The sequence below is a fragment of the Oncorhynchus masou genome, chromosome 30, assembly GCF_036934945.1.
Source record: "Oncorhynchus masou masou isolate Uvic2021 chromosome 30, UVic_Omas_1.1, whole genome shotgun sequence".
Classification (NCBI taxonomy): domain Eukaryota; kingdom Metazoa; phylum Chordata; class Actinopteri; order Salmoniformes; family Salmonidae; genus Oncorhynchus; species Oncorhynchus masou.
This window is the reverse complement of record NC_088241.1, coordinates 25494942-25514411: the sequence shown is the minus strand read 5'-3', so window position 1 is coordinate 25514411 and position 19470 is coordinate 25494942. Positions and strand designations below refer to the sequence as shown.

The 19470-nt window shown below is 48.0% G+C and overlaps 1 protein-coding gene across 1 annotated transcript in view; it reads right to left on the bottom strand.

Annotated features, from left to right (window-relative positions):
- Positions 1-560: 560 nt before the first annotated feature.
- The window catches only part of LOC135522426 (forkhead box protein O6-like), a 37767-nt gene continuing 18857 nt past the window's right edge, over positions 561-19470 (bottom strand). Inside the window, exon 2 of the mRNA XM_064948658.1 lies at positions 561-2333. Coding sequence (XP_064804730.1) covers positions 651-2333 — 1683 coding nt within the window. The 3' untranslated portion in view covers positions 561-650. The remainder of the gene's footprint in view (positions 2334-19470) is intronic.

The window sequence follows — 19470 nt, the reverse complement described above, 5'->3', positions numbered from 1 at the left end:
TGAGATTGTCTGCTACAGTACGTGACAAGACCTGGGTCCAAATAACATTTGAGATATTTCAAATACGTTTAGCGTTTGCTGCAGTCTGCCATGGAGTGCAAGATAGGCGGGGTTTGCACGTTTGCGACAATTCTATTGGCTCCATTGCGCCAGGCAAACTCAATCAAGCCCAGATAAAGTGTCTGAAACGATTTTGAATAGTATTTGAACCCAGGTCTGTATGTGAGTGAGCTGTGGAGTCTGACCCACTTGTTTTAAAGTGCTTGGTGAGTTCAGGTCTCATGATAGTAGATGAGAAAGGGACATGGTGGGGCAACAACACAGTTGAGATTGTCATCACAGTATACAGCTGATGTGAGAAAAACCAATGTGACATGAGCTACAGTCTCCAGAGAGAGTCCGGGTAGGGAGAGATAGGACCGGGGCATTTTATAGCACAACACAGAAAGGTATGGGGGAGTGAGCGACTGAGTGTTTGTCCCATCTCCTCTGTTTTCAGTCCAGGAATGACACAGTTAAGCACAGTGCCCCAACATGTTAGTGAGGAGGGGTGGAGTCTGTCTATCTGAGGGGCAGTGAGGGCTGGCCTGCAGCACTCTCTGTCGTGGAGTCTTTTCTGAGGCCTGCCCTGAAGCACTCTGGGAAATGTCTCAGCCGGGCACCCAGCTCTGGTTGTTGTGGGCTTGCTGAGGGCCTGCCAGTCCACTCATGCCCATGCCAAGGCCCACCCCCATGCCCATCCCGATGCCCAACCCCTGCGCCAGGGAGCCGTCAAAGTTAAAGTCCATTTCCTCTCCGGAGTCCATGATATCGTGGAGGAGGATGGACTCCACGTCACAGTCCAAGCTCCCGTGGAAGATATCCAGGTCCAGATCGGCTGGTAGTCTCTCGTGGGGGTGAGGCTGGTGGTACGAGCTACCATGGTAGCTGCCTCCTGTGCAGCCTCCTACCATGCCCAGTTGGTGGTGGTACAGTCCACTGCCCATTCCCTGGTGTTGGGGGCTGGGGTAAGTGTTGTGGCAGGGGTGCGAGGGGTGGGGGGCAGTGGCCAGATGGCAGGAGTCCTGGGGCATCCCCAGCATGCCGGCCGGGTTGGGTGGCAGGGTGGTGGAAGCGGGGAGGTGGGCGTGGGATGGGGGGCTGTAAAGATAGGGGACTTTGTGGCTGTAGGGCTGGAGGTGGCCACTGCTGATGCGTGGGGCCAGGACTGGAGCTCGAGTCGGTGTGTGCGTTGTGTGGTTGCTGTGGTTCTGACTGAGGTTGTGGCCAAGATGAGGAGAGCTGTGGTTGTGGTTGTTGTGGTTGGTCACAGGGTTGAGGTTATGACTCTGAGTTCCGTTGTGGCTGTTGTGGCTGTGAGCTGCATGTCCGTTGTGTCCGGGGTGGTGGCTGTGACGGGTGGAGCTCACACCGTTCGTGGAGGGCCCCATCATTGGTTGGGCATCTCTCTCCTGGACCAGTATTATGTCCTTGGCACAGTACTGCTGTGGCCCTCCAGGGCCCCCTGTCAGCAGGCTCTGCAGGGCGTTGGTCCCTGAGTAGGCCGGCAAGGTGCCGCAGAAGCTAGCCGGCTTATTCTCCTGGATGGTCTGCATGGGCGAGTGGTGGCGCAGCATGCCCATCCCAGCCTGGCTGTAGACCGCGCCGCAGTACGACCCCTGACCTTTAACCCCAGGGTTGTAATGATAGACCGGGGGGAGTTTGTGGCCCGCTGCCAGGTGAGGATGATGATGGTGGTAGCCTTCCTCCAAGAGCCTCTCCTCCAGGCTGATCGCCCCGGTGAGATTAGCCAGCTGGGGAAGCTGCTCCACGGGTGGACAGTGGCCTCCCACGGCCCCCATGGCAGGGGAGCGGGCACTGGAGGAGGGAGAGGGGTAGAGGTGTGGCGAGGCCGAGCAGGACAGCCCGCTTTCCTCTGACTCCTCCAGCTCGCCCTCGGCCAGGATGGGCGACACACGCCCGCTCAGGGTCGACGTAGACGAACTAGCCCGGGAGTGGAGCTCCGTCCAGGCGTCAAACTCTCCTTCCACACCCCCAGCTCCCCCTATGTTGCCTGGGAGAACCTTCCCCGGTGGGCTACCTTGCTCAGGGGAAGCCTGGAGCCCCACTTGAGCTCCAGAACCAATCCCCGGCCTGCCCACCCTCTTGCGGCTGACCCGGCCCTTGCTCTTCAGGTACTTGGTGCTGTTGTCCATGGAGACGGTTCGCCGGCGAGGGGCCTTTCCCATCTTGCCCCCCTCAGGGTTGAGCATCCACCAGGAGGACTTGCCCGTGCCTTCATTCTGCACCCGGATGAAGCGCGTGTGGAGGGACAGGTTGTGTCGAATGGAGTTCTGCAGACATAGATAGATAGATAGATAGATAGATAGATAGATAGATAGATAGATAGATAGATAGATAGATAGATAGATAGATAGATAGATAGATAGATAGATAGATAGATAGATAGATAGATAGATAGATAGATAGATAGATAGATAGATAGATAGATAGATAGATAGATAGAGGGGGGCGAGAGAGAGAGATTGATTCATTTAGAGTGCACATTACATTGTTCATCATATTATGTATATTAGCATTTTCACTGTTTAACACACTGAATCCCACCACTGCCACCAAACGTCACACTTTAGCTCTGGGTGAGGACAGCGTGTGACTTTCAGGCAATGCCTTTGTGCGTGTCCCAGTGCGTCAGAACTCCTCATCTGTAGACATCAGCTGAATCAAGTATGCATATGCCCCTTTTTCAAATGAAACAACTGTCTACTGGAGAGGAAACTAGAGTTTCAGCGACTTTGACGACGTGCAACCTGCCAATCTGATCCCAAGCCTGCTGCTCCGTATTGATGACTGTTTAAAGGTTTCTCTCACACACATTGATGCCACTGGGGAGTGTGTGGATTCCCCTTCCAAGAAGAGCTTCGCTGATCAATATGTACCAGACAGTTTGTGTTCATGCTTATAGAGCTGCTATCAACTCACCATCGTGGGTCTACAAAATACTTACTGGTGCCTTGTCTGCCTACTAAACTGTAGACACCAGGGCCCAGTTTTTCTGAAGTTATCGATCTGAATTTCAACTATCGGATGTGATTGAATGCGTAGAAACAGAATGAATAGAATGGGTGTCTTTGTAGAATCTATCAGGTGAGAGTGCCAATGATTGTCTGAACTGAAGACACTACGTCCACTTTATCTCTGTGATGTGGAGGGTATCCCTCCCTCCTTCTTCTTCCCTCTGTCTCTTTCCTCTCCACTTCTTCTCCTCCGCCTGGTAGATGTACGCTAATCCCTGGTTCAATGTGCCTGGCTGGGGCTGGTGTTTGATGTGGCTGCCAGTCTGGCCAGCGCACCAGCCCCCTCTCCCATGGCCTGAGCGTGGAGATGGATCGGATAGATTGAGCTCGGAGCTACCAGGAATAATGGATGGAGCCCACCAACCACCTCCTACCCACACAGACTCTCTCTATCACCGAATTCTCTTTCTGTCTCTCTATGACCCTCGCTCTTTCGCTCCATCCCCTTCCCCCCTCCCTCGCCCTCTCTCTCCTTTTATCTCTGTCTCTCTTTTATCACCATTCTCTCTCTTTATAGCCTTCTCTACTCTAAGCTTTCTGCAACTTGTTGCTTCCCTTTCTTTTCATCCTCTTTCCTCCCTCTCTCCATGTCTCTTGTGTTTGTTAATATGCTGGAATCATTATTTACCTGCTGAGAGAATAGATTTTTTTTAAATTTTTGTCAATGCCTTTCCCACATTTTTTTTTGGGGGGGGGGGGACACTCAAATTCAGTGATAAACTCTCAATAGATGACTCTGTTCATTCCCTTTCTAATTCCAAAAACAATTTGTAGGTGTATTAGACTTTTTCTTCAAGGGCAAGTGAAGGCCAAGTGAACAGTAAGAAATATTGATTGATTGACAACAGTTGTTCTGTTCTGCTTTTGCTGTAGGCGTTATTCTGAAACTTGAACGGCAAAATGAAACCAAAGCACCTAGTGTGGCTAAGCCTTACATTGGTACTATAGTACTATATTCCATTGTTTCAGATTGAGGTACATGTGGTGTAATTTAAGCGTTCATACTTTCAACGGAACCGTTGTCGTACATCATTTGTATTCACGGCGAAGGGGCACAGTCTGAGTACACACAAATCAAATTGTGGGGCACCAACTGAAAAGCGGCGACTGACTGAATCCAGGTGATCTGTGAATGCCTCCCTTCGGTTGCCTCGCTGTGACACCTCGAGCATTGGGTAACCATGGCAACTGTTGGTAAACGTGCAGGAGAGGGAGTATATGATATTGTGGTGGGTAGAGCAGGGAGGCAGAGTAAGGGTAGCGGGGGGATGGGGAGAGACGTTGGTTGTTTGATGCTGCAGCTCTCTCTCTCTAACTCTAAACAGCCTTTCTTTCATCTGGGCCGTGCCAGTCTGTGGGGGATGCCCGGTCGGCGGTTAGGGGCGGGCAACTACGTGCCTGCGCCAACTACTACCCTTTTCACACTATCGTGCCAACTGAAACTGTACTGTGTTTCTCTCACATATTTTCTTTTCACATTGATCTTTTCGGCACAGTTCAAGCAACTACGGTGGATACCCAGCCAGCTCAAACAGCCTGGCTCAGCAAGGTTTGGTCCGGGTACACCTGTCTCTCCCACACCAGAACATTACCTTATCAGACCATGATGAATGCTGTCCATCAAGTTAGATGACAGACTGATTGAAGGCCGAATGAAAATGAACCTCCTTCAATGGGACCGGACCCGGTTGAAGCCGCTACCGCGTATGATCTCTGATCTGTTCCAAACGTAGCATGTATGATCAAAAAAAGTCCACCGCTATAGACTTGGGAGAGGGATTTGAACATCATCCCCAAGCCCTCTTTATCTGATGAATCCTGAATCCACCTGCTTAAGAGAGATTTAAGAGATTGCCTTCGTCCCAAATGGCTCCCTATGCTCTATATAATGCACTACTTTTGGCCAGGGGCCATAGGGCTCTGGTCAAAAGTGGAGCACTATATAGGGAATATGGCACCATTTGGGACTCAGCCATTGCGTGGGTAAGTCGACCATGATGGCGTAGTCAGCTAGCTGTTTGCTTCCTGTTTGTTGGCCTTTCTGTTTTGTTTTTAAACCCGGAGTTTCTCAGTAGTAGTCATCCTGTTTGGGCGTGGGTTTAGGGACTAAGAATAGCCCTGCCAGGTTACAGGTGTCCCTGTGTAGGAGGAGCCTAGCCCTGGCTTCTCGCCCAATCTTGGACTGAGTCAGGGTAAATATGGCCGGCCCATGCCCCTCTCACTCACGCCCCCAAAACAGGCAGTTGCAGGCAGCCGGTGCTAATCCCGCTTCATTCCGAGTAATCCCAGACAATTCCGGGCTAATCCTGGAGTTGATTCGGGGGCACTCCCAGCTGGGCGTCTCACACAGTCCACTGCCAGGTCATCGTGTGCACCGCGAGCAGCCTGGATACGGTATGAATCGATGGGAGGAGGAAGATGAGGGGGCAGACTAAGGAGATTCCTTTGTTAAGCAACCTGTCCATGTAAGACAATGAGAGGAAAGTCCATGATCTACAAGGCCATGTAATACAACCACCCTTTCAATTTCCTATCTGACAGAGCTAAGTGGAATGCCTCACTCTGAGTTTGTTTACAGCAGAATAGAATTTTAAAGAATTTTATTTTATTGTTATTGTAAAATGTTTCTGGCTTTCAGGAATAGACAAATGAAGGGGTAGCACACAAAAACATAGAATGACAACGGAGCACACACTCCAAACCCTTGGTCCGGCAGCTATCTCATATTGAAATCGTTGCCAATTTATACAATACATAATGGTGGAAGGCAGAAATAATGACGTGAGATAGAGAGCTAACACACAAACGTATTGCCAGATCCCACCCGACTTAAGTGAACAGGCTGTGCGGTATATCAAAGGTTGTCAAATCAAACTTCTATGAATATGTAACTATCACAGAGTGGGTATTTAAGCAACAACAACCAGCGTGCAGTAGCCTTGCACTGTTATTTGTGAAAAGGGCATCTGTCCGATTATAGAAAAATTGTAGCCAGTGGAAGACTGCGTAGCACATGCAAATATGATTAGTAGAATGGCAAAGCCACTCAGACCACATCAAGTTCACAGAACACTCATGGGTACATTCAATATGGCAGCCGGTTCACCCGTCACATACGTAACATTGACTTGAATGGGAATGTCCTTTCTAGTAAATCTATTTCTGTAGTGTGGCACCCCGGCGGCCCCAGACTCTCATTAGAGCCCACGATCCTGATACCTGACGTACGTCTTCTTCATTCGCTCTCCGCCAAGCCACTCCACCACAGCACTCTTTGCCCACAGATTAAGCTTAAAACCTATTAGCACCCTCAAATCTGACACGTTCACACTCTTTCCAACACAGGTGGCCTCAGAGCAGCAGAAAGGGATTTTTCCTTTTCCCGAGACCGGGTACTACAAGACTTCCTGTTTTGGATCGACCAAGCTCTGTTCATGTTCCGAGAATGAACAAAAACGGGCCCTGGTCATTGTCGATACTTCCCCTCTCTTTCAAACCCTTTAATTTGCCCCTCAGCATTCTGGCCATTCACATTGATTCCTGCTCAGTCCTCCCTCCACACACCCACTGAGTTTGATTTTGGATCTGGAGTAGGCAGTTCAACTTGGAGAATCGATTCAACTTAATAACCATCAATGGTAAGGTTTGGCTTTAGACACATCAAGGTCTGACTGTCTGTAGGAAGATATTTTATTGGACTAGATTTGTGAAGGCGATATGGCTCCCTTTCCAATGTCCTTGCCCGAGGGTACCCCCGGCATTGCGTGAGTAGGGTGACAGTGCCCAGTTGCCCAGCCTGGCACAATGCCAATGTGTCCCCTCTGCCTCCACTCCCAGGGTAGCAATCTGCCGTTGAGACTGTGGTGAGCGGGGTGGTGGGGGCAATAGACCGTCTGGGTTGGCTTGACTGGCTGGCTGGCAAGGCGGGCAGCTGGGATAGAGGGTGAAAGGGGGGTAGTGGGGTGTAAGTGTGGAGGCATAGCGTGGAGCCCAGTGTGTGAGAACCCTCCGAGCCACACAATGGGCTGCCCTCAAAATGGGGCCCCTCTACCCCCCACATACTCACAAGAGGGGATAGACGAAACAGGTCAAACTGTTTAGGGCCCATCTTGTGGAGAGAGGGTGTGCTCATTCAAACAGAACCAAGTGATGAGCCCAAAGACAAGAGGGCTCACGTGGGAACGCCAAAAGAAACCACTCACCCGGTTCAAATAACGTAAAGGGTTGGATGACTGGCATGTTCGTTCTGCAAAGACGAGAATCTGTCTGGAAGCTATTTACCGCCATTCGCCATGTACTCAATCGGTGTTTATGAATCCCATTTCATACAGAAAGAAGCCATTATGCTCCTCTGCTGTCTATGGGTATCTCTTCATGGCACGCCATTCATTAGATAAGCACAAATCAAGGGGGACCAGGAGAGGCTCTGGCTGTGTTTATTGTGATGCCTGTTTGTGCATCTACAGAGGAGGGGGAGGTGGAGGCTCAAACACAAGCAGTTTTGTTCAGGCAAAGGAATGAGTTTTGTCAGCTAAGCCTGTCTCCAGGCTATTGATGGAAATTAGCACCGGCTAAATATTCGCTTCCAGTGATTGATGTCACGGCTCGGCTTGTCCCCCTTTGAAGGGAAATAAAGAATGTAGAGGCGCATAGATTAATGGGAATAGGGGGGTTGGTGCATTCAGCATTCTCTGTCTGCAGGGGTGGGGTGGAGTGGAGGGATGGGAGGGCTTCAAGGGGACTGAAGGGCCTAATGGTACCTAAAATATGGCTCTATACGTAACAAAGCGGATACGGCACGCTATCCCAAGTGGCACCGGTACAGACAGGAACACAGATCTTGTTGCCTGCGAAGGAAGCCCAAAGTCAGACGATAATTCAAATCCCTTTAGAGGAGGAGAGCCTACTTTAAGGAGAGACAGATGGGCAGATGGACGAGCCTGTTTTCTGGACTGCGACCAAATTGAAAAGATTAACAAAAAAAATAGACCTCTTATTAGGAGGTGAGAAACTAACTTAGCCACCACACGCCAACAGGGGCGGCTGGTAGCCTTACGGTTAAGAGTGTTGGGCCAGTAACCGAAAGGTTGCTGGTTCGAATCCCCAAGCAGATGATGGTGGTGTGCCTTTGAGCAAGGCACTTAACCCTAACTGCTCCTCCTGTAAGTCGCTCTGGAGAAGATCCTCTGCTGAACGACGACAACAAAAAAGTAATCAAGCAATGCCATCATCATCGCCATGGTCCAATATATGTCCATAGTCATGGAACTATCAAGTAGGTCTAGTTGTGTAGTCACGGCAAGCCCTGTCAGAAACCTAGGCTAGGAACCAGGCTGAGCTACAGTACAGACCATTGGCTACTATCTGTACCTAAGACATAGAACCTTAGCCATTAGAGGCTGACTAAGGCAAGTTTCCCCTCTTACGACAATACAAATCACTTTCAGAATTTCTATATCATCCCATACACCACTCAGTGCCATTCCAAAGGGAAAAGAGGGAAAGTCAACTGAGAGTTTGAGCTGCCATGTGCCATGGTGCCCACAGTCAGGAAGTCTGTGGGGAGAGGGTGTAAGGGATTCCTGCTTGGCTGTGTTCTAATTGTAGCCAGTTCCTGGCAAATCACTGCCTGTATACTTCTTCAAGCACCAAGGGGGATGGTTAGCGGTTTGGAACTGCTGATCAAGAGCTGCACGAGCTTTGACGGCTAAAAATAGCCGCAAACAGATTAGCAGACCATCTGAGACCAGGATAGGGGATCGGAAAATCCACCAAGGAATGCCAGGATGGTCTTGGCGGTTTTCCAGTTGGCCGGTGTGAGGGGGACACGACATCTATGACACCCACGAGACGAAAGCCCCCGCCTGAGCTCGTAATCACATCTGACGACCACGCCAAACGTGGGTAAGACCTGTGCCGGGGAGGGCACAAGGCGGGAACGTGCAAGAGGGAATGGTTTTCCACAGGGGCTGTTGGAGGTAGACTTCGCTTTCCCCTGTGAGGGTTCACAAAACAGGTGGGCCACCTGTGGGGCATGCCACCTGCTCACAGCTCACACTTCGACCAGAGTCTGGGGATCCATCAGACTCACATTTTCCACTGGGCCTGCCATCATGCTATCATAAAGTCATGCACGTTTCTGGAGCGAGGCTTTTACAGCTTTTTTAATTTGATTTATTTTTGCAAGGAAGAGTAGGTGTGTGTGTGTGAGTGTGTGTGTGTGCGCGCATGTGCTTGTCTATTTATGTGTGTGCTTGAGTCAGGTCTTTTAACGGCCCACAGGCGGGCGGAGTGTGGATTTGATTATATAGAAACCACCCTCTGCCACATACAAAGAAACAGACGATGCAACAATGGACTCAATGCCGACGCGGTTATCTCCGCCTCTCGCTCTCCACCATAATCTCCTTCATAATAACAACAATCTCATTTCCCGCATTCTAAAGGTCAGTACACACCTCTGATCAGACTTTAATAAACAGCATTCTCAGGGTTTCATATCGGCAGAGCAGGAAACTCATTCGGCAGTGGGTTGCCTTATGGCACGCAAAATTCATTGAACGGTCCCTTCAATTGCTTGCAATTTCATAGCGCAGAGACTAATGATATCATCGCAATCAGATGGAAGCGTCCAAAGATCCAGAAAGACACACGCGTGTACATGCACGAATGCATCTTAAGCAGGCAGGCACGCTGGCAGGCACACAGGCAGGCACCCACACAGGCACACATAGTAGGGGAGCCATCATTACTTGTGAGGTACAGATGATCTGAAGACCAAAACTCAGCCATGTCTATACGTATATCGCATGTATCACAGTCACGCAATAACACATAGCTTCTCCATCACACGTTCATCTTCTCACATAAACTGGCAAACAAAATATTCACATATGCCTCACACACTCTCTCTCTCTCACACACACACACACACACAAAGAGCCTGGCACAGTGGGCACGCTCATTACCACAATGCCAAGCTACTAGTTGCTAAGGAGACCTGTGGGAGAGGGAGGCTCCTTGTTTCCATAGCAGCCAGCCTGCTCTCTGCCAACTATCCCCCGAGGGAAAGGCAGCTAGGGAGAGAGGAGGGAGGGTGGGGGGTGAAGTAGGGAGAGGTAGAGGGCACCCGTCTAATAGGGGAGAGGTGTTGGGGAACTTCATTAAACGCCCTGTGTACCACACCAACCACTGCTTCTCAACAATATACACCGCATGCTATACACTTACACTCAAGTCTACTTACTCAGAGATGCAGAGAGCTACACCCACGTATGGTGTAAGCCTACATATGACATTGAAAAGGGTAAGTGTATATGCGGAATCATAGGTCAAGAAAAGGCCGCTATAGAAGGAAGGAGGGAAAATAAGAAAATAGAGAAAGAGAACAAAGGAGGATCAAAGAAGGTCTTGCATCTTGGTGAATGGAGAACGTTGGGGATCTTAATTTTGGAGGCGTCTGTTAGCCATGGAGTCATCTTGAGACATTCCTTTATGTAAACGCATTGTTACGACCATCTCTTTGAGCCTATACGGCCGTCCAGTGTTCTAGATAACCTTTCGTAAGATAGGCATCGGATGATTGGTTGAGCCTTCACTCCGAGCCCATACCGAAACACAAAACAATGACGGCCAATTTCTCTCCCCTCGAATCTAAAACCAGTAGTAACCACCAACTTCACTGACCGTTATATCTAATATTCCCACACCCCAATAACATTGCCGCCGAGGAGGGCTTGTTAGCTAGTCACCTCAGCCATTCTCTTCTAAAACAGCTCAGCTATCAATGCTAGCTAACTAGCTAACATTAGCTAGACTGCGTCTAGACTCGGGAGTTCAAGGGCACATAGACAGGTCACATAGGCTTCAGGAGACAGCTGGATAGATATGATTCCACCATGGGCAACAACAACCGGCTACTAGTTAGTTTTTACCTAAATATGTTCAATTCATAGTTAGTTTATCCACTGACCACTGCATTCAGCAGGATAGCTAAATTACTGAAACGTAGCTAGCTAGCTCAGCCAACTAATCGCAAATTTCCTATTCATTGATAGATTTGGATCAACTTGCTCATATCAAGCAATGGACAGTTTGTTTAACGGTAAAAATAACATTTAGTGGACTTGTTTTATGAATGACCGGACAGTGAAACTAAAATAGATGTCAGCGAGCTGGTGAGACTTCAATTTATTTTTTATTTATTTTCATAATTAAGCTGAAGCTGGGTTTCCCCAAGTCATTCGGTGCTTACTGCTCATCCCGGTGAGCAAGCGCTAAACAGACAGCAAGAAGGCTCAGCCAATCACCCAACGTAACGCATGAATATGAATGACCTTGCCTCCGGCTATCCTACGAAAGGAAATGTCGCCCATTCCATCCACTTCCTGGAAATTCAGTCTATGAGAATGAACAAACAATAAATTATTTCAACTCCACATACTGTACAGCAATGCTGTATATCCAACCGTACAGTACAACGGCTCAATGGGAACCTACTACACAACATACTCAAGCAAACATACTGTAGCAGCATTTATGCACAAACCAAAAGCCAAACACTGGAGAGGAAGAGAGTGCTCGTTCAGGACTTACTCATTCCTCAAGAGGGGCCTCTGAGATTGCTGAAAGGGAATACAGATAGTGATATGGCCAAGCGATACTGCTGAATTCATAGGTACCTTCCTTGCCTTTTACACTAAAGTGCATTCACATACAGTAAGAGCGCTTTATATAGTGGACAATGTATGAACCATGCTGCTTCCATGGAAATGAAATGGATTCTATTTCTATGGTCGCTTGACCCTCAAGATTGGAAGTGCCAACCTACTGTATGAATGAGGGGCTTTATTGCCGAGTTTGATTCTCAACAAGGGGGGACAGGTGAAGGACACACAACACCCTGTCTGCTGGGGTAACTTGTCTCACTGTCTAGATTAATGAGAGAAGGAGCGATACCACTCTGCTGTGAGTAAGGAGGAAGAGAGGAATGGGGGATTTCACCCCTCCCCCTCTGTCTTCTCCATCCATTTCCCGAAACAAAAAGAGCCCAATTAGGTCAGTTTGAGTTGGTTTGAGTCTGGTGGTGAGTGTCTGTACATTTGTCTGTGCGTGTATGGGTGGGAAACAAGGGGGGGCGTTCTCTCTATCGCTCACTTGTGTGGGAGAGAGAAGGGGAGAGCAGCCGGCCACAGAGAGGAAGAGCGAGTGAGGCAAACACACAACTCTACAGCCTAAGCGGGGCACAACTTGCTCTCAGCTCGACGGGAGATGCTGAAATATTAATCAGTATGCTCCGGTCACAGACTCCTCTCCTCTGAATGCAATCGCTTCAAACCCCTTCCCTCCCTAATGAGTGGCTACGAGTGGGTTCATGAATGGCTAATGGACACAGATGGGGGGCTGATGGCGGGATAGATAGCGATGGGGGGGGGGGTAAGTGAGGTATTGGGGAGGGGGATGTAGAGACATGCCGTGACCTTTTAAGAGGCTCCTGAAAACTTCATTAAGGATATCCCCACTATTCCACTTCTCGTTCACTTTTTCATCCTCCCTCTCCATCTCTCATTCTCTATCTCTCTCTCTATTACGTTCCTCTCGTTCCTTCCTCTCTCTGTCTCTCCATCTCCCTTGCACTCCCTGTTGGTGCGTGCTGACTGATAACCCTTTTACCTTCTCACCCACACAACCCCCTCAGAGCTATACTGTACACTGAAGTTTCTGTTCTAGGGCTATTTAAGGGCACTACACCAAACGACACACTTGTGCTTTAACGACGTTCATGTCAAAATGTGCATACTGTACATGCAGGCAAACGTATAAATAACCTACCAACATTAAAACTGCAATAGTCTGAACGTTGTCTCCAAAACCCGTACATAGAAATGCCTCATATAGAATGTAAACATAGAAATGTCTCATATAGAATGTGGTCAGCTGTCGGGCTGTAGAGAGAACCACACAGGCCAGACAGTAGTAGCCCGAGAGTATCTGACAGTGATGCAGTTTTACTTCAAGAGAGATAATCTCTCAGTAGAAAACCAATGCACTATTCCGGCCTTGTTGATTAGATGCGTAAAACCAAAAATGGCTAATAGATTTGGGATAAACCCCCACACTGAAGAAATCTTTATGCTGAGAAGTTTATGCGCAATCCCGGATTCATTGAAGATACAAAATAAAGGGGAAAAGTAAAGCAAAAGGGAAAACATTTAAATTCAGTTTATTTTCGGGACTACTTATTGACTGTGAACCGTGCAGTAACGTATTGAAAGTAGGACCACTTCAACTACTAATGAAACCCTAACTCCCCCTCAACATTCTCCTCAACTCAAAGTGTACGACACACAATCAGCAGCACCTGAAGGTATCACATTTTTTTTTTTTTTTTTTTTTTTTTTTTTTTTTTTTTTTTTTTTTTTTTTTTTTTTTTTTTTTTTTTTTTTTTTTTTTTTTTTTTGGTGAAGTCAGGAGAGGATTAGTGAGCAGAAGAACTAGAAATGTGGGTTACTAAATCTTCCCAGGACCCAGGATTACTCATATGTTACGATAGAGGCCGTGGCCGGATTAGGAGCGCCTGGGGCGGGCCAGTGTGCTAACGCACATGCATACACGCCCCTGCGTAATCCACTCGCTAATTGGAGGAGTGGGCTCTTATTAGACCTATGACCTAATTCTTGACCTAACCTCTCCCTTTCAGCTGCAGTCATGGCTGGGCGGCCCACCGGATTACAGTTCGAGCGGGGAAATGAGACCTGGTTCATAGGGGACGTATAGTGTAGGTCCATGTAAGATTGCATGGGGCTGTATGAGACTGTACGGACGAATGGGGTCATGCTTCATGGGGACGTATGGTCTATCAATGGATCTGGGTAGGGACGTATGGTCTATCTATGGGTCTGGATAGGGACGTATGGGATTGTACGAGGCAGGCCGGATTAGGGCAGCAAAACGAGACCTGGCTCACAGGGGGTGTACAGGGCTGTATGGGCTCATGCTGCACTCATATGTCTATCAGTACTGTTGAATGTGCTTCTATATATTTGGGTTAGCTATATGTGGTTGTGCATGTGTGTGTGATGGTTCAAATACACTCTCACGTATTAATCAGCATCTTTGCGTGACATTGAATGTATGGTGCTTTCCATCTAGTGTGTGTGTGTGTGTGTGTGTGTGTGTGTGTGTGTGTGTGTGTGTGTGTGTGTGTGTGTGTGTGTGTGTGTGTGTGTGTGTGTGTGTGTGTTGCCTCTTCTCCTAGAAGGGGGCTGCAGAGTTTCCGCCTGAGTGGTACTGTCAGTGGGTATCACTCAGCCCGGCTGTGTGGCAAGACGCGTGGATCATTAGCAGAGATGGAGAGAGAGAGAAGGAGCAGAACGGAGGAGAGAATGAAGGGAGAGAGGGACTGAGTCGGGCAGCACGTCTTAATATCCGTCTTGAGAGCATTATACACGGCACTGCACTCTCCTCTCAGTCACGCAATCACCCCGCCGTAAAAGCAGACTCAGCCCCCCTTTTCTCCTCTGTCACTCTCTCTCCCTCCACCTGCCCCCCCCCCCCCTCGTCCTTTCTCTTATTCACTCTCTCCAAATCTCTTCCCACATCATTCACTCCGTTCATTCTCCTTAATCTTCATTATCTCTTTTTTTGTCTCTCTTGCTCCAAATCTATCGGTCCCACTTCTCTAGATTGCTGGCGTGTCATTTTCTTCTTCACTTGTTCCATGTTCTCCAACTCTGGAGCCTCCACATGTATTTATTCTCTTTCCCTCTCTCCATCAGTGTCACTTGCCTGCGCTTTCGTCCATGGCGCTATGTAGCTACTGGCCTATGTCTTCAGATGTAGACACAGACTGACACAAAGACACACATGTCTCTAATACAGACTTTCACTCCTCATCCGTTTTCCCAATCTTTCTCTGATCTCCTTCACTGGGCATAGCCCCAGTGCAGAGATGCCCTATGCTAAATATTGAAAACAACAGGGATGACATTTACTAGGATAATGGTAAACATTTGACTGTATCCTTCTACAGAGCTGGGTCGTGTTCATTAGGTACCAAATGGAAGAAAATAGACTGAAACAGGGAAGGACTACATGGAGTTATCCAACAAGAAACACTCATTTAGGTTTTCTGTTGCAAAATGCATTTTCTGCAGCGTGTCATAATGAACACTACCCATGGCACCATTTGTCCCTCATGCAATGGTGGCTTGCGTGCTTAGCGGGTTAGGAGGTTGAATAACTTCTTTGCGTACAACTGTTGCTGGTAGCGTTAGCATTTTAACACACAAACAGATGATGGGATGCTGCATTTGTCCCTACAAAGAATGTGTGAGACCAGCACAGAGCTGCCTAGCGTAGCTCAGTGTTAGCCTCGCTAACACGGGAGGATAGCAAGACTAAGCGATGCAAACTGGCCCGATGCCAACAGTGCTCTGAAACAGACTGAAGCCTCAGATGACATGCAGACAGAAATGAGACGCGTGTACGGCCCACTCACTGCTCGGGGACCACGTGACCGCACAGATGCAAATGGGGCTGGGTGGATAGAGGACAGAGGGTTTTAGCAAGTAGGCTATAAGACTGTTGGAACAGTGTATTTGAGGGATGACTGAGGAAAAGATGGAATGATAGAGTGGCTAGCGACGGAGTGTGAAAAGGTGGGTCAATGAAAATCTGAAGCAGCCTAGACGTCTCATGTACAAGACAGGCAATCACATTGAGATTGCACACACTCACATCCAAACACACACACACACGCATGCGCGCACACACACACACACACACACACACACACACACACACACACACACACACACACACACACGAGTAACACAACCCAACAACCTCTCCCTTATGACAGAAATGCCATAATCACACACACATACAGTACATAACGCAACAACCAAACAATCTCTTCCTTATGACAAACATACATTCATAACATTCAGACACACACGCACAACTTCAGCTACACACACACACACACACACCTTAACCTCAGCAATGTAGTCCTGCTCGCACGCACATACACACACACACACACACACACACACACACACACCAAACCCCCTCTCTTCTACACCACTGATTTATTTGCCTCCCCTGTTGGTCCGTCTGCATGGATCACTTGTAAGTATTTGAGAAAATAATTTTGCTAAGCTGATTGCTAAAGGGGGGGGGGGGGACAAATTAACGTTGCACAACTGCATAAAACCTTCTTGGGTCATGCTCTCCCTTATGTAATAGTGTGTGTCTGAGTTCCCGAAATACCACTCCCCCACCCGACACACACACAGCCCCCGCCTCCCCCCATTTACCCATCCTGTTCTAATTGAGGGATCTTTTTTCGGAAGCTGTTATTGCTCTCATTTAATTATTTATTTTGTCGGGAAGCACTGAGCAATCTGGTGGGATAAGATACGTTGTGTGTGTGGGTGTGTTTTGACAGTAACTGTAACATACAGTATGTGTGTGAGTGAGTCTAGACCAGAGTAGAACTTGAGTGAAATGAGGTATATGTGAAGGGAAGGAGGGTCTGTGTGTGCCTGTGGTTTTGTTTATTTGCACTAAAGTAGGCTATATATTGTGTGTGAATTTTACAGTGAACATGTGATTTTGCGGGTGTACGTGTCTATGCATGTGTGTGTGTTAGTGGGGACATTGTGTCGGTTAGGTTTATGGTTATAGGGTTACAATTAGGGTTAGGGGTTACGGTTAGGTTTAGGGTTAGGGTTACAATTAGGGTTACAATTAGGGTTAGGGGTTACGGTTAGGTTTAGAGGTTAAGGTTAGGTTAGGTTTAGGGTTAGGGTTACAATTAGGGTTAGGGGTTACGGTTAGGTTTAGGGTTAGGGTTACAATTAGGGTTACAATTAGGGTTAGGGGTTACGGTTAGGTTTAGAGGTTAAGGTTAGGGTTAGGGTTACAATTAGGGTTAGGGGTTACGGTTAGGTTTAGGGTTAGGGTTACAATTAGGGTTAGGGGTTACGGTTAGGTTTAGAGGTTAATGTTAGGTTTAGGGTTAGGGGTTAGGTTTAGGGGTTACGGTTAGGTTTAGAGTTAGGGGTTACGGTTAGGTTTAGAGGTTAAGGTTAGGTTTAGGGTTAGGGGTGAGGTTTAGGGGTTATGGTTAGGTTTAGAGTTATGGGTTACGGTTAGGCATAGGGTTAAGGTTAGGGGTATGGTTAGGTTAAGGTTTAAGGTTAGATTTAGGGTTAGGGAAAATAGGATTTTGGATGGGAAGCAATTCTTTGGTCCCCACAATGATAGCAATACAAAACTGTGTGTGTGTGTGTGACTGTATGAGTTTCTGAGTGCAGTGGGAGTGCACTAATGGACGCACACTTGAGCTGAAGTGCGCAGAGTAGCTGAAGTGCAGCCAAGTCTGGCTTCCAGTCCTGCTTGGAAGCTCTAATCCACTCATCTCCCTCTCCTTCTCTGTCTCTTCATCTGCTCTCTCTCTCTCACACACACACATTTATGGTTCTTTTCTGGGTACATCAGACTGGATACAGAGCTGAACCTACCGCTATATCAGCCAACTGTAACCCTAGCCTGGCTGTCCATCAATGATGGACACACCTGTGGTCACAGGCAACTATAGCAACCATAACTCCCCCCAAACTCCCTGTGGAAATGTCAGTCGGATACAGACAGAGACCAGAGACAACTCTAAGACCGACATTTCGGGAGAAGAAAAGAGAGGCGTTTATATCACGCTAGTTTTAGTAATAAAAGAATGACTGAAGGAGAGAAGGAAGGAGAGACGAAACAGGACATCAAAAGAGGATGAAAGGAGAGGGAATAAATGAGGGATGGCGAAATGAGTGGTAAAAGGTGGTACTTTTGAGAGAAGGAATGAAAGTGACTGAAAGTGTGAAATAGAGCAAGAGAGGAGGGAAGTGAAGGGATTGAGTGACAAGAACTGGGTGTGTGAGAGAAGAAAAGCCCAAAATACGAGAGAAAGGGAGTCAAAAGGAGTGGTAGAAAATAGCTAGAGAGAGAAACACAGGGAGATGGAGACAGAGAGAGAGAGAAAAAAACCTCTCCCTCAACCTGATCAAGACAATGGAGATGATTGTGGACTACAGGAAAAGGAGGACCGAGCACGCCCCATTCTCATCGACGGGGCTGTAGTGGAGCAGGTTGAGAGCTTCAAGTTCCTTGGTGTCCACATCACCAACAAACTAACATGGTCCAAGCAACCAAGACAGTCGTGAAGAGGGTACGACAAAACCTATTCCCCCTCAGAAGACTGAAAAGATTTGGCATGGGTCCTCAGATCCTCAAAAGGTTCTAGAGCTGCACCATTGAGCGCATACTGACTGGTTGCATCACTGCCTGGTAACTGCTCGGCCTCCAACCACAAGGCACTTTAGAGGGTAGTGCGAACGGCAGTACATCACTGGGGCTAAGCTTCCTACCATCCAGGACCTCTATACCAGGCGGTGACAGAGGAAGGCCCTAAAAATGGTCAAAGACTCCAGCCATCCTAGTCATAGACTGTTCTCTCTGCTACCGCACGGCAAGCAGTACTGGAGCGCCAAGTCTTGGTCCAAGAGGCTTCTAAACAGCTTCTACCCCAAAGCCATAAGACTCCTGAACATCTAATCAAATGGCTACCCAGACTATTTTCATTGCCCCCCCCCACCCCCTCTTTTACGCTGCTGCTACTCTCTGTTATTATCTATGCATAGTCACTTTAATAACTCTACCTACATGTACATATTACTTCAATTACCTTGACTAACAGGTGCCCAAGCACATTGACTCTGTACCGGTACCCCCCTGTATATAGTCCCACTATAGTTATTTTATTGCTGCTCTTTAATTAGGTGTTCCTTTTATTTCTTATTCTTATTCATATTTTTTAAACTGCATTGTTGGTTAGGGGCTTGAAAGTAAGGATTTCACTGTAAAGTCTCCAGCTGTTGATTTGAGCGAGACAGACAGACACAGAGAGAGACGCATGCAGAGAGACTGAAACTGAGGGAGACAGACGTGCTGGGTTCATTCTGGTCTATCTGCTGGCTCTGTGTTCAGCCCTCCTCATACGGTCAGAATTCTAAACATTGGGCCCCGCGTCCTCACCTACAATCATCCCCACCGACACACAAATCCTGCTGGCCACCGCTAACCTCCCTCACCACCCCTGCTGCTACAGTCCTGACTTGGGTTGGAAAATTCCCCAAAATGTCTCTTTTTTTTTGTTCAAAAGAATTCCAGGTTGGGGAATTCCATCAAGAGTTAATTCCCTGCCGATTCCAGGAATCCTTCAAAGAGGAAAAAACAGCGAACTTTGGAAACATTTTGGGATTTTTGCAACTATACCCCTACCCCCAGTGAACAGCACCCCAATGTAGTACCATAGGCTGAAGTTGGGCTTAGATAC